We start from the raw sequence: 17,080 nt of genomic DNA on the forward strand, positions 1-17,080 counted from the left end.
TTTTTTATTTTTCATTTCGAGTGGATCACTGCGTGTTTCGTCGCAGGACTTATATGTTTGCATGTGTATATAATATGATGTTTATGTGCAGTGTCGCAACACACACACACACGCATCATCGTTCTGTTTGCAACAATGGTTCGGTAACAACTATACGTAATAATATGTGCGCCGTACACGTATAATTAAGCAGATGTTTTATGTACATAATATATTATTTGATGCCATCGCACTGTTCTATCTGCTCACTGGCGGGCGAGCGCGCGCGAGTTTGTGTGTGTGTGTGTGTGTCATCTCTCTCGCTCCCTCTAAGTACGTTATTTAGCATTATGTTCACATCTATGTGTGTGTGTGTTATTTCAACAATATCCTGGTGCACGTGTGAATGCGCAATGACAATATATTATTATGCATCGTCGAAATCGCACAGTGCCCCGAAAAACGCGGCGCGTACCCATGTATTATCTAATGCGCGTTTAACTTTTGTCGTCCTTCGGAATCTCAAAATAATAATAAAAACCAGCCATCAGGGTGTATAATGGTAAACGCCGTTTGCCGTTGTCCCGCCGCCGCCGTTGCTGCTATGATATACTATTTGTACAGATCCACGCGCGGTGTTACCGGCGAATCGATGATATATAGGTACTGTTTCGCGACGGCGCCCATTGTCGTCCGTTCGATATTTTCCAGTAATCCGCAAGTCGGGCGGCTGTTTATAAACATCATACGCCCGTGTATCCCGGTATCCATAAGACGTATTTTAAATAATAATTGTTACAAGTAAGTAATATTTGTTGATGAGCATTTAAAATGTAAGTTTTATAACCCTAAAAAAATGCTCTTGACAACACGAAAAATCCAGTAAAAATCCTATAAAAACTTTTTATGTGAATTATAAACTAAAATAACAGTAAAAAGTGCACTATATAACTAATACAACTTATAAAAATAAATCGTTGTTTTAAAAAAAAAAAAACTATAACAATACCTATCAAGTGTAAGACTTTAAAATTAATAATATCATTGATCATAAACATTTTTTGGTAATCAATGATATTATTAATTAAGTATGAAGTGCGTGCAGAATTTGTAGTTATATGAAATATTTAAAGGACAAAAATTGTTTAAAATACTATTAAAAAAATAACCCAAAAGGCCAAAAAGAAAATTAATGGTTCTAATGCAAAATAAAAGTTTTAAAATTGAATTTATTAGTACCTACTTATTTCAAACATTGTGTTAAAGAAGCTTTAATAGTATAATGTCTACAGTAGGCTAAAAATAATGTATTTTTCTTTAAGCTCACAGTTCTGGTAATGCTTATACGTCTTGTTTTTATATTTTACCGGGTCAGGCTTAGATATCTACTATTATAATGCCATATGTTGTTCGAAGATCAGCGTTTTATATTTTTTTATTAAAATAGCATGCACCAGTCGGGTATAATCTTCAGTTGTGGGTTGGAACGGATACCAAGGGGTAAGATAAAATACAATTAGAATTACCGCAAACCATTAGCCGTGACAAAATTCACATTTTATATTTATTTGAAATCACTTGTTATTTAAAATAATATTATATATTTACAATTTTTATTCGCAATTAGTCGGTTAAGTTATAACGTTATAAGTAATCACTCCGTTCAGAATCTAAAAAGTTATTCAATATATGATGTCCCGGTTTGGTGATTTTAAAATCTGGCAACCCTAGCGTATACGCATATTGAAGAGTACCTATCGTGTATGTAGTGTACATACGAAAAACACGTGTATGTCAATGCCACTTGATGAATGCAACAAAAAAGAGGTAATGAACAAAAACTTTAATGGTTCTTATAATACTACCTATATTTTATTTGTTTCTTTACTAGAGTATTATGTCGATCGTAGTTTCTGCTTTCTGGTGTAGAATTGCCGTCGATACGACTACACAAAACCGAATGCCTACACGCGACTACGCGTATAAGTTTACTCCGTGTCTATAATCTAGTAATATTATAGTAAGACAGTAGTACAGTACTATAGGTACTTACACATTAAATATTATAACTCCGCGCGCGTACAAAAATTATCATGTGGAGCCGTTGACCGTGTTTATGATTTATCATATCTCACATAACATATAGAAACTACTAAAAAGTGATCAACAGGAGGAAATCATCGCATTTGTGTGGTATAATAATATTAAATTAATATACCATACAACTTAGTTGTGTGACTTATCAGAGGATGTTTTTTTTTAATTCTGGTCATAATTTGGTATTAAACACATAAGGAGAGATTTAAAACCTTAACGATATTCGATTTATGTCAGCTTTTAAGTATTTGTTAAATCTGTCTGTTGTCTCCAGTTGTTTGTGTTCACAAAAAAATTGTCCAGAATAAGAAGTGGAAATTCATAACCTAACCATCGTTGTATTATTGCTACGTTTATATACATAGATATTATATTTTTCAACTGAAGTGACACGGAAAACGATATAGAGAGATAGAATAATTTTAATACAGGCGAAATCCGTTAATACAGTTATTAAATTATATGATATCATTTATACATTTTTTTTTTTAAGTAATAACGTTACACTACTTATCTGTACCCATATACTTAATTTAAACAATTAAATAATTATGTAGGTACTTAACATAATATAAATGGTATTAGAATAATATAACTGTAGACAATATAAAAGAACCCATTCAGACATACAGTATTATTTTATTATACAAATCCATAAATAAAGTTATATTATGTATTTTATACTACAATCATAATATATGAATGAGTTGAGCTTCATAAGTAACTAGATGTATTCATCGATATAACAGTATAATAAAATGGTAATAATAACATACTGATAAACGGATTAACGTTGTATTATACGACTGCAGGTGACTTCTTGGACTAGATCAATAAAAACTACCATTACCGAACGGTGAACACAAATAATTTAAATTTTATAAATAAAGTTTGGCATAAATTTGTGATTTCGCATAGGTTTGAATTCTTAAATAGTTGAAATGAGAATTAAGTCCCTATATATAGGCATACATAGTTACAGGCGAAAACTGAAATGAAGGACTCCTTTGCGTATCAAGTGCAACTGTTTTTCCGTGAAGCGTTAACGTAAACTTGTAATTTATAAATAATTTATTATTGTTCACTACTTGGAAGCAAGCCCGTTATATCTGTTAAATAAATAATGGACCCTAGTCAGTTTTCTGCGTTGTAACCGTTAACGATTTTTAACTTTTTTTGTTGTAAAATGCAAAAGCACATCAACACCTCAGTGTATAAAATGGCAATATATTAATTTCCTTACTAAGCAACATGTGAACTCACAAATCGCACGTCGACCTTTAATTCATTATTGCGTATTATCAACGAGTAACGACTAACGACTCAAAACAATACAAGTTTAAATGTTAAGGGTTTAAAAGTAAAGTATTAGAAACGTCTGTTCGGAATCATTTAATATTATTACAGTGTCATTTTTTCTTCTCTCCGTTGCGCGTAATGTGGGTTTTGAGTAGTTTTATAAGATATAGCACACAATATTATTATCATGTTGATATTTTGATAATATAATGGATGTCGCGAGTATAATAATGACATAATATCATATTATACGTTATACCTATGTAGGCACACATACGCGGTGTATGGGTTGGGTTTATAATATAATAATATACGTACAATGCCATAATAGTTACGTGATGCGAATGAAGTGGTTGGGCCGAGACAACGAGGTGTTATTATACACACGACAGTGGTTTCAATTAAACGTACTTTACGATTATATTTAGACATAATATACACCCGTATATATATATATATATATATATATATATATATATATATATATATATATATATATATATTATTACGAATGATGAATCGCAATGCAATTTCATTTTAAATGAATAATGGCATATAGTATGCCAGTATGGAATATCGTTTATAATACCTGCAGTCGTATTTACGCACACGCGGTAAATTACATTATAATGTATTATAATCTTATTCCGAGTTGAAACAATCGCAGGTTTACGACAAAGTCGAGACAAATACGGTTGTATTGTACGAAATCGCAATCGTTTTAGAAAAGTTTTGGAGTAGCAAATGTAGTAATATTATTATTAATTGATAATGTACTCACGTACCCTGTAATATTGTGTGCCTCCCGCCACACGATACCGTTCGATTATTATTATTATTATTTTTGTATGTTTTGCTTATAGTTCTACTTCTACGCACGGGCGCGTCGTCACAACATTGGTCCGGCGCCTTGTCGTCATTAAATTTTATTTTTTGTAATGTAATTGTGTTTTGTTGTTATACCCTGAAATATTTATGAGCCCTTACAACCTCAGAAGTGGGATCGCTGGACAGACGGAACCTCAATCGTAAGCTGTCCAAACACGAAAAAGAAAAACAATTGAAAAAATGTCGTCTGAAAACGTAGTTTTAGAAGCTTCCCGAGTATAGAGTTGTTCGGATGCCGTTGAACCGCAAGCGCTTGGTCGCGAGAACAGTGCTATTGCATAACAGCATCGACCAGAACATCAGTTACCGACTAATCAACATTTTGATATCAGTGCTAATAATAGCAGTTTGCCTTTATAGTTTATTTTCGCCGCCAGTGCAATCTCCACAGCAGCAATAATTTCGACAATGTTAACAGATAATAATAATAATATTTTTATAGCTGTTCTTGATCAAAACCTTTTACTTGTGTCTCAATTGAATCAACTTACCCAACAACGTTCAACGCCAAGTCCACCTTCAGTACAAAGTATTGGATCGAACGGATATTATATTATGCCAGATTTTTCGTAATAGGTACATTGCCAATTTTTACGGAAAATTAATCTTTTACTGAAGCGTCTCAGTGGATTCAAAGTAAAAATTCTTCAGCTGACTTATATAATTGGCCAGACTCTTTCAAGTTGGAAATTGTCTGGATTAAATTGAATGGACCATCTCGTAATTATTGATATATTGTTTGTTCATTTGTCAACTGGACTAATTTTGAGCAACAATTCATTTCTATTTTCGTCAAGACTCAAATGTCTGTTGCTGACCTCCTGAAACTTTAATTGCATGACATCAAAAAAAAAAGTGAGTCAACAATTGAATACTTTCATGGCAAAGCTCAAATGTGTTGTGAACTTAGTCTAACATTTTATGAATCCAAATAGCAGATAGTTTAAGGTATTTTTTCACATAACTTCTGTATGTATTTGCTAAGTTGTAGTTCAATCAAATTAAAATTAGCTATTAACTAACATTGTAACATTTACTAAAATTAATGATTCTCGATAAGTATGATTTAAGAATAATGAGCGTCCTGTGTCCAATTCTACATTGACTAAGCCAGCAGTGATAACTCAATCTTCATCAGAGTCATTATCAAAGTAACCTTTTGTTAAAAATTCTAATGCCAACCAGTGTCAAACAAAACCAAAAACTAGTGCTATAATTGTGGATCATTGAACCATATATTATCACCATCATGTACTCAACCAAAACGTCTACAAGGTTCCTGTTTCAAATGTGGATCATCTAAACACAAGGTAACTCATTTTCCACAAAATCAATCTCAACTCAATCCAATTTTCAACATCAAGTTGGATCAAGTAGCGCAACTATGATTCTGCAACCATCAGATATGGTAATACCTACACATGTAATTTGTATTGATATTATAATAGCTGGTAATTGTATTCCTAATATTTTAGCTGTGGTAAATACAGGCAGTCTCTTTAGAATTTTAAGTCTCCTATAGATCCAATCAATACTGGTATTGTTGGTATAAATATGTCTAAATTAGTATTAAATCAAATTTATGCAGATATTAATCAACCTAATATTGGTGATCCAATAAATATTAAATTGAATGTTGTATCAGATAACACATTTATATGTGATTGTCTGTGAGATAGAAATTTTCTATCTCATCCTAAAGTTATACTTGGAAATAACAATGGTAAATTTGAAATTGAATTGAAACATAGTGATTTAATACCATTTGATGAGATATTAAATCTGAGTGCCTTGAACATGAAATCTAATGGCATTTACCTTAATTTGAATTTGTCTATACCTGAAAATATTAAGACTGTATTGTATGATATAGGTTTATAATCATTTTTATTTGAATAATGAATATCAAACAAAACTTCAATCAATAATTAATGACCTATTAGAAATCAAATTAAAAAATAATAATGTTTTTTATTTTCAACCTAGATTAAATTTTTTTTAGAAAATGAATTGCAAAAAATAATAGATCAACTATTAGAAAACAAAGTGATTAGACCAAGCAATTCTTAGTACAGTAGTCCAATCGTGCTAGTAAAAAAGAAATCAGGAAAATTCCAAAGATATGTAAATAACATTTTTAGTGAACTTATCCAAGCAAGTAAAATCATAATTTATTTTGATAATATTGTCATTGCAACTAAAATATTAGAAGACCAGTTAGAAACATTAAGCCATGTGTTTAAATTAATGAATAGGTATAAATTACAGTTGAGATTAGAATGATTAGATAAATGTAATTTTCTTAAGATCAAAATAATTTATTTAAGCTATTTAGTTGATGCATCAGGTATTCGACCTAACCCAAAAAATGTAGTAGTTGTAAAAGACTATCTTGTACCAAATTGTACTAAAGCACTAAAAAGCCTTATCAGATAAGCTTAATACTTTAAGCATTTTATTCTTAATTTTTGCATTAATAGTTGAGCCATTGTATCAATTATTAAAACTTTAAAGATAACATTCATTTTAATTTCGGAGATGATCAAATAAATGCATTTGAAGCAATTTTATTGAAACCAAACTAAATGAACACTTGTAACTTGTTGTTGAAACTGAATTACATTGTGATGTATCCAGCCATGGATTCAGTTCTATATTATTGCAAAAACAGGGGAATAGAAATTGTTTTTATAGTCACCATACTACTGAAGTTAAATTGCGCCATCATAGTTATGAATTGGAAATATTGGCAATAATTGACTCTATCAAAAGATTTTGTGTTTACCTTCAAACAATAAAATCTAAAATTATTACTGATTGCAATAGTGTAGCTATAACCCTTGCTAAGAAAGATTAACCTAACAATAGCTAGGTTAGTGTTAATCTTACAAAAATATGACTACTAAATTGAGCATAAGTCTGAAACACAAATGCAACATGTCAATGTTTTAAGTAGGAACCACTTGTTAATTCTTAAAGGCTGTATTTTTAATCAGGCAAAGTAGTGATCATAAAATAAAAAAAAAATATTAAATTACTAGAACACTTCAAACATAAACAATTCGAACTTTGTAATGGATTAGTTTATAAGAAATGTAAAGGGCGTTTATTATTTTATGTAAGTACCAGCAGAAATCTGTAACCATGTTATAAGATCATGCCATGATGATAAGGAACATATTGGTATTAATCATACTATTGAATTTATTAAGCATTTCTATTAGTTTCCTAATATGTCTAAACTCATTAAACTTTTTACTAATAATTGTTTAAAATGTATATAATTTTCATTTAAAACTGAAAAGTCTGAAGTATTGAAATTGGTAGATAAAAATAATGTACCATTCCACACAATACACATAGATCATTATGGTCTTTTAAATCCTACAAAAGGAAATTACTGTCACATATTTATAATTGTCAATGCTTTCAGTAAATTTCTTACATTATACCCAGTCAGATCTGTTAAATTCATAGAGATATGTACAAAGCTTATTGAATATTTTTCCTATTATAGCAAATCAATAAGAATTATCTTTGGTAGAGGAATAAGCTTTACATTGAATATTTCAAAAATTTTTGTAAAATACATTTCATTCAACATGTACAAATAGCTGTAGGTTCTCCTCAGGTTAATGATCCGGTTAAAAGATACAACAGAACTATTAGAAATTTGATTCCCTAATTAATGCATGAAAAAGGTAAGAACTGAAATGAATCTCTGCAATAGGTCCAACTTGCTATAAATAATACATATAATATGTTAATTAGGAACACTTCTAGTATATTATTATTTAGTATTAATTAGCATAAGAAACTAATGACTATCTGCGTAAAGTGTTGAAAACTGAAAACATTGTAGATGAAGTTAGTGATAGTAATTTTGATGTAATGAGACCAATTGCTTATGATAATATTAGAGATGCTCAATTAAAAAATAAAAAGTATGTAGACAATAAATGTTGTACTGCAAAAAAAAAAAAAGTGAAGGTGATTATGTTATGGTTAAGAATATTGACACAACGCCAGGTATTAATAAAAAGCATATACCAAAGTTCATAAGTTCCTATCAATCAATGCAATTTTACCAAATGATAGGTATATGGTAAAAGACATCCCAGGGTTCCAGGTCATTCAATTACCATTTGACTTGGTTTTTGAGAGTAAATATATAAAATATTGGATTAAAAATAATATAACTAATTACAATAACAAAACTAATAATTAATAAAATTATTTATTATAATCTATAATTAATTTTTTTTTTTTACATGTATTTACATAGTTTTTTTATTTGTTGTGCAATTGTAAATAAAAAAATTTAAAAAAATAAGAAAACTAGTTTATTAGTCTACATATCAAGAGAATTAAACTCTAAAATATTTGGTAAACCGTTTTTTTTTTATTTTATAGGAATAAACTATGATTCTTCTAGCTAAAAACATTCTACTTATGTAATCATCTATATTCCTGTGTAAAATAAGTAAATCATATTTTCTTTTAAAACTTAATATTTTCATAAAAAACTCTCATATTTTTACGCTTAAAACTGTTTTTTGGGTTCACTAAAATGGTTCTGCCGCGTAATAATGCTGATTCTAGAACTAATAAATTAATTTTTTTATATAAACAAATAAATAATAGTAATGAATGATCGCATTGATTACCTGCTATTTATTTTTCCTCGAGATGAACCTAATGACTAATATTATAATTTATAACCGAATTTATTAACTATAATATAGAGTATTGGTATATGGTATATACTATATACCAATGTCTAGTTTGTCTACGCCTAAGTATTATTTAAGTAGGATATAATATAATCCTACAAATGATCTGCAGGAAATTGGTACAGGGTACACAATAATTAATATTTCATAACATTTTTACTGTCACATTGTGCGATTGAAGTATATATATTTATCTAATCCGAGCACATCCACTTATATATATATTATACGTCTATAAATCTACTTACATTATTATATTATGTGGTTCCAAAAAAATTAAATGTATTTTTTTCTGTATTCCGATTTCACTATTTGCACCGTTTGATTAAAACCAACAAAGTATAGTGTGCATAAGGTCAATAAAAATGCTGAGTTAAAAATTGTAATAAATTGTTTTATTTGTTGTTGATTCTTAATGATTAAATAATATTTATTTTGGCGCGTTTGTCGACCATATAATTTTGTCAATGTATAATAATTGAAAAATGGTTTTCGTAGATCTGAACTCCAAAAACATTGTTTTTTATGTGACAACGAAATAATTACGAGAAATGTGTAATTGAATAAGTATAACATTTAATTAAATAATCTACAATAAACATGATATTAAAAAGAAAAATTTTAATAAAAACTATCACTACGTTTTAAATACATACAGGTTGATTCTTATCACACTGATACAGTTAACACTATTACTATGCTAGTTAATTACAAACCATTTTCCATTTCAATTTAAAAAGAAATTAAATAAATGTTAACTATGATTTTTAATTAAAAATTTTTATCGACATTGACACATTTGTGTTTTGTTTATTTTGTTAATTCCGAGGAGAAAAATAGCATGACATTTATCAGCATAGCATTTATTTATGCTTTGTGTTTAATGTAGTCATATTACAACAGCGAGATAGCAAGACGACAACTAACAAGATGTATCTTTATATTTTATATTAGAATGTTTCATTATGAATTAAATTATTAAAATATTTTATATTATAAGTCTCGCCAAAGAAATTCTGCTCGTAGTCCGACTATTAATCTTATGAAAAAAAAACTCAAATGCTATATCAGAAGACAAAAGGTACCTAGTAGTACATATCTACAACCTACTTATATATAATAATAGTGAACATGAACAACGTCGCTGTTTGTATAATTCCCAACGGGTTTTTTTTTAGTAATTGCAGCTTTAGGAAATTTCGTTTAATAATCTAAAATATTTTGATTTATCTAAGATGTGCATAAATCATAGTGGTTTTATTGTTTGGTTAAAATTAACCACAGAATATTTTATGTTAGATGGCCAATGCACGATGCACATTTAGTAAATCGAGCAGATAAATAGCCACGCCGTTATCGATCGATAACGTATGTTTAATTATAAACTAATATTCACTAGTAAACGCTAAAATTAAACAAATTGTTTTTAATGGGATTATTCGAAGGCTAGTATTTGAACTACACAAATATTGTTTTTCTGCTTTCCGTGACTTTATTTACATACTAACAAACAAAATTCTTGAACTGTTTTAAAACGTTGTAACATTTTTAAAAAAATACGGTGAATTTTATAGTTTTTAAACTTAATATTTACATTCGTGCTTACGAAGTAGAACAAAGAAATTGTATCGATTTTTTAAAGAACCAACATAAATTAAATTATTTTTATTTTTAAGAATTTAATAATAATACAAAAAATGTTTAAATCGGTATTTTACCTATTAATAATCTAAATTATACAATATCATCGATATCGTGAATATGATGATTCAAATTAAAATTCTCGTCCACGCGCACGTGAATTACACATAAGCCTATAGATAGATAGAATAACCATCTAATTGTATAGTGCTATAATTAGTACCTGCTTGGTTGCCTATATAGTAATAAGTAACGTAATCATGCAAATATCTAGTGTATAATAATATGCCGATATTGTTGCCGAAAAGCTGACCGAATATTACGCGTTGCCGTATTGTTAAAAATTCACAATATTCACAATCATTTTCGGCGGAAAGATGAATCCAATTACCTATCATTTTAAAAATTATGCGTTTAATTACTTAACTATGGCGTTGTGAACTTGAAATTATTGTTAAAAGGCTATAGCTTAATATTCCGCCAGCCCACTCGCCTAAAACCTAATAAAGGCGTTTACAAATTAATATTATCGTAATAAATACTAATATATTAGTTATTACTAAAATATTATGATCCGTTGGTCATTAACGTTCATCCGCTCAACACCTCTAAAAAAAAAAAAAAAAAAAACAGAGGCGGCTGCCTCCCAATCATCCATTCGCCATATCACCGTTAATAATATAACTGGGCACTACATTGTAATGTACCTGCTTGCCAGCAATATTTACGGATGTCCAATTGAGGGGGATGTAGGTAAGACGGAATATTAGCCTCACCATCCTAGAAAAATATAACTGATTAGTATTTTATTAAACGTTTATCGTAAAATGGTTAACTTGTACAAAGAAAGATTTATTTAGAATGCTGATGTCGATACATTAATGACATATTGACATTCAACATTTAATAGGTAATAAATAATAATTAATTTGCTTAAAATGAAACAAAGAAATTTGGAAGTTCTTATACAATATAATATAAATTAATATTAATATTATTATTATAACATAGGTACATATTATATTGATTAATATCTGCGATTTACTCGATAATAAATTTGATTGTATTTTATATACCTACCTACAATTTTTTTTCTTTTGCTTTTTGTACTCATTAAAATGCATTTTTAGTTATGTACTGAAAATATTAATTATGAATATTATTTTAAATTTATACTTAAATTTACATGTCGAAATAACAATTTAACTTACTATCTATGAGAAATTTTTATTTTATCTCCCAACATTTTACTTATTAGCAATATTTAAAAGGTATAACACGAATTTTTGTTTTGTGTTTTTAATAAACTATTTGTCGCGAAACGATTACTCAATAATATGATGACGGCGACGCCGCGAAAATAATAATATAAATAATCATCGTTCTCTGCCATAGGCCAAACATTAATATTACAATACGGCGGAACAATAAAGCGTTCTCACGTACCAAGCAAAGGCGTGCACTGACATTTGTATTGCAGAGTAAGCGGCTAATAAAATGTGCACCCACTCCTGAATAAATAAGCCATCGTTTGAAAAATATCTACGATTATCGCTTTTATTATTACTATTTCTTTATCGAAAATAATAAAACGTGTGTCAACATTTTTTTTTTTACGCTAAAAAATAAATCATATAGAATATATTGTTTAATAAATATGTATAAGTATCAAAAAAGATATGATTTCATAACATTTTTCAGACACACATCATAATCAAACCGCGATCGTTGTTCGACAATTGTATTATTATATCATTTTTATTTTTTATTATTTTTTAACTGTTATTTCGGGATTTTGTCCGCGTCGTATTAATCCACCCGAAAAAAGTGTCTCTACCTATGTCCAAGCGCATAGCCTGCAGACTCGACTCAAATTTTTAAACACGCTTGAGTTTTGCCACCCCTTACATGTAAAATATTTAAAAATTATCTATTATAAAAAAATTTTAAATGCCGCCCTAGTCGTGGGCCTGTGTCGTCTTATCTCTCAAACCGGGTCTGATGGCCTGCATACTCCGTGAGCGTTCGTGTATATAATATTATCGAGAGTATCGTCGACGTACGACACCATTTACGAAGTGCGATAACAATGGGTTTTGGCGTATCTACGCCGTAAAACCACAAGACACGAGACGACTTCGTGTCAGTATGGTACACACGCTGTAAAAAGAATAAAATGGGAATAATAATTATCGCACCGGCGAGCGGAGAGACGAAGGAAAAAGAAGTCGGAGAATCGCGCGAAAAGGGCGGCGGCGGCGGTGGAAAAGGAAGAGAAGAGGAAGAGCAAAGAAAGAGAAAAATAATGATTGATTGTCGTAGTGGCGCGGCAGTGGGAAGCGGCTGTGCGTGCTGATTGGCCGGCGTCCGGGTACCGCCTACAGTGAGCCGCCGCCGTCGACGGCACATGCGAAGCAACATCGCCGCCGCCGTTGCGCTCAGTACCTCAGTCCCGTCGCACGTACCGCACTGTCAGCATTCGTCCGTCGTCGTGTGTCCCGTCCGGTTGTCGTTGCTTGGTGTGCAGTCTCCGTCCATCCGCACGGCCGTCGACCGACATTTCGATGTTTATTTTTTCGTTCGTGTCTTTAATGTAATTGTCTCGTAGCTCGTGTCCGCATAAATTATTTATCGTTTAATATTGTGTTAAATCGTCTTCTGCTCGTACAGCGAACACCGTCGTCGGGTGTAAAATATTCATTCGATTATCCGACGAACGTCGAGCGCGCGCGTTGCGCGTTAGTCCGATAACATCATATCGTCGCGATAACCAAATCGACCAGAGCCGGCTGCAATCGCACCGGAGACAAACGCGTTTTATTGTCGTCGTATTTTCTCCGCAGTCATGGACGGCGCTCCGCACATGGGTAATTTCGATTTCATAATGGACCATCATCATCACCATCACCACGGTCGCGCGCTCGAATCGTCCGTGTCGCCGCCGACTGCCGTGGTCATGCAACAGCAACAGCAATCCCTCCAGCAGCAGCAGCAACAACAGCAGCAGCAACAGCAACAGCAGCAGCTTCCGGGCAAGGCCGATCACATCAAGCGGCCGATGAACGCGTTCATGGTGTGGGCGAAAATCCAACGGCGGCTCATCGCCCACGATAACCCGAAGATGCACAATTCGGAAATCAGCAAGCGTCTGGGTGCCGAGTGGAAATTGCTCAACGAGACCGAGAAACGGCCGTACATCGACGAGGCCAAGCGGCTGCGGGCCCTGCACATGAAGGAGCACCCGGACTACAAATATCGGCCCCGGCGCAAACCCAAGATCCAATTGCACAACAACAACAATAACAATAACAACATCAGTGGCGCTCATAACAACAACGGTGGCATGCTGCACGGGTCCGCCGGTAACAACAACATGCACCATCACCACGGGCCACACCACAAACAGGCCAACTTTCACGCTTTTCCGGTAGTGACTGCGAGCGGCGGTCCCGGAAGCGCGGCCAACTTCAACTTCCCGATGCCGTACTTCTCGACCGGCCACCACCCGGCCCTGCACTCGTTCGACGGTTACTCGTCTGCGGGACTCGTCAACCCGTACCTGAGCACTGCCATGCCGTCGTTCGATCCCATTCACCTGTCCAAGCTCGTGGCCCAGCAGCAGGCCGTCGTGGTCCAGTCGGGCGCAGGTAATTCCCCGTCGCCGTCGTCGCAGATGGCCGGTTCGCCGCCGCCCGCGGTCGGCGACATCAACGCGGTGAACGGACTGCAGCAGCCGCTGCAACCGCATCTGCACCAGCAGCAGCAACCGCAGCACCACTTGCAGTCGCCGCACAACAAGAACGGCGGCGCGGCTGTGGTCAGTTCGTTTTACAATCAGTTTTATCCGCCGGCCGCCGGTTCCGGCAAAGCGGGACCGTACCCGCACCATCCAATGAGCATTTTCCCGTCGCCATTCTCGTTCTACAACAACGGCGGCGGCGCGGGTGCCGGCACCGTTGAAGACCCGCACGGACAGCAGCATCACCACAGCCACCAGTCGGCTGCCGCCGCCGCTTTCGCTGTCCAACAACACCATCACCAACAATTGCAACTGCAACAGTTGCAGCAGCAACACCAACAGCATTTGCAACAACAGCAGCAGCAACAACAGCAACAGCAACAACAGCAGCAACAACAACAGGAGAGACCCGGATCCACGTCGTCCGACATGGAAAACGATCCGACTAGACAAGTTCCTAACGCCTCCAACTCCAACATTCATTGAAACGATTTTGAGATTCGCACCGCCTACCATACCCCGCACTACCTACCTGCCTGATTTTTGGTTTTTATTATGTTTTTTTTTTTTTTTTTGATACGGTTTTGTTGATGCCAACGTTTGATTTATTTTTTACCTTAATGTTGTGCGTGCGCGCGCCTTTTTATTGCGAAACGTACCTTATTTGAATTTTTTACCGCCCCGAGTGGCGGTTGTTAAGTTCCTCCCCCCTTCACCATATCTCCTTAGCAACCGGTCTTTGTTGATTTATATATTTATTTTTTGATTTATTTTTATTTTTATTTTTTTTTTTTTTTATGTCGCCGTCGACTCCGTTTAATTGTAATTCATTCAAAATTTTCATCTCCATCTTACCGTCACCGCCGTGTGTAAAATCCGTCGTTTCAAAGACCCGTGGATATTCGATAGTGTGTGCCATTTGCACCATGTGCGCGACAACTAAGATACTGAACTATACATTTATATTATCCTCTTCGATATGATGATAATGAAATTATTATATTAAATCGCCATGAAACCTTGTAAGTGTAAATCAATTTGTGTTTAATAATAATTATGATGTAATCTAATGTATTAGGGGGCCAACTCGACCGACCTGTCTCCCCCTCCACCCCCGCGCAAGACAGTAACTGCTTTTAAAATATCAAATTCGAATCTGAATTCGTGGAAAATGACTTTGGTCCCGATTCAGCTTCTACGCGATATAAGACGATAACTTGATGGTGTGTTATACTAATAATTTATTTATTTATATTTAGTCTTATGATATATGTTTTTACTGTGCGTGTCGGGGCCGCCCAACTTTTTTTTTAAATTTTGCTTGGTAATTTATGATTTATTGATTAACTAATATTACAACTGCTTATGTGGCGATATTAGGTTGTTCGTCAGTAATGCTGGGTTTTGTTTAATTTCGACGAAGATAATATTTTGTTATCGAATAACGAACATCATTGGAGTGGCGGCGGTATCCACCGTCGTTGCCTCCACAATGTTTCGCATTAATAATATTATTAATAAGTATTACTCGCGCGTATACTTGTCTCATACTTTTTCCTATTTATATTACATGATTGATATATAACTGTGTTGTAAATAATATATTTTAAAACTCATGATGATAATAATAATAATAACTATTATTATTTTTACTTATATAAAATATTGATTATTATACATGCATAATTTGATGATAATATTATGTTTAAAATTAAATTTACATGATACATATTTACCTATTATTATACAAATTATTATAATAAACCCTATCGTTGTTATTATAATATCTATTTATTATTATTATTATTATTTTTACAAAATACGATAATTATTGTATTAAGCCGTAGTAATAATTCCGTGTTGCGCCAGTGTGTGTGTGTGTGTGTAAGTCGTATGTGATAAGTGTGTGAGAAGAATACAGATATGACACCATTGTGCGTTAATAGCTCAATAATAGTATTACAATAGAAAATTTTTCCGTAATAGCCCCCGATTCAAAATTGTTATTCCGTTCGATAGACCTTTTTTCATCTTTTAAATCCGTTTTTCTGCTGTTTTATCAGTCCATCTTTAACATAATTATCATCATTAATATTTATTTTTTTGCTCACGTATACGTGCTATATAACGATTTTGATTTTTGTATCGATCGTTGTTTTTTATTACATTCCTATAGATTAAGTAGTCGGATTAAATGACTAATAATATTTATTTTTTTGATATACTCTCTAAATAATACTGACCGGTCACAGTTTTGTTTTGGGTTCGATTTTCTGCTACCACCCGGCGCGCTGAGACTACAGTTTTTTTTTACCACCCTCTCGACCCACCCACCAGACGAAGAACACACCACTTCTCCGTCGCGGGTCGAGGGATTATACTGAAATGCACACACGCGCTCGCACACGCATACATAATATTATAATATATAATATGTAGTGACCTACGCTTTGTTGTTATGTATTTTTTATCATGTGTACACGCGTGGCAAAACGTGTGTAACTAAACCTGTTGACCCGTTTTTATTTATTTATTATTATTATTATTATTATTTTTTCTCATTTTTTTTTTAAGTAGTCTTTAAGTGCCAAAATAAATGTTTGAATGTGTTAAAAAAAAAAAATGTCATTTGTATTATACTGAATTATTCATGAATAATTTTGTATAATAATATTAAAATAGTTTTGAAGGATATATATATATA

At 32.8% G+C, this 17,080-nt stretch overlaps 1 protein-coding gene across 1 annotated transcript; it reads left to right on the forward strand.

The window, feature by feature from the left end:
- Positions 1-13,094: 13,094 nt before the first annotated feature.
- On the forward strand, positions 13,095-15,122 carry LOC112595630 (transcription factor Sox-3-like). The gene has a single exon (XM_025340908.1). It carries the CDS (start codon positions 13,483-13,485, stop codon positions 14,860-14,862), a length of 1,380 nt encoding a protein of 459 aa, XP_025196693.1. The 5' UTR covers positions 13,095-13,482; the 3' UTR covers positions 14,863-15,122.
- The last annotated feature ends 1,958 nt before the right edge of the window (positions 15,123-17,080 follow it).

The sequence above is a fragment of the Melanaphis sacchari genome, unplaced genomic scaffold, assembly GCF_002803265.2.
Source record: "Melanaphis sacchari strain LSU unplaced genomic scaffold, SCAv2.0 Contig28_pilon_pilon, whole genome shotgun sequence".
Taxonomy (NCBI): Eukaryota; Metazoa; Arthropoda; class Insecta; order Hemiptera; family Aphididae; genus Melanaphis; species Melanaphis sacchari.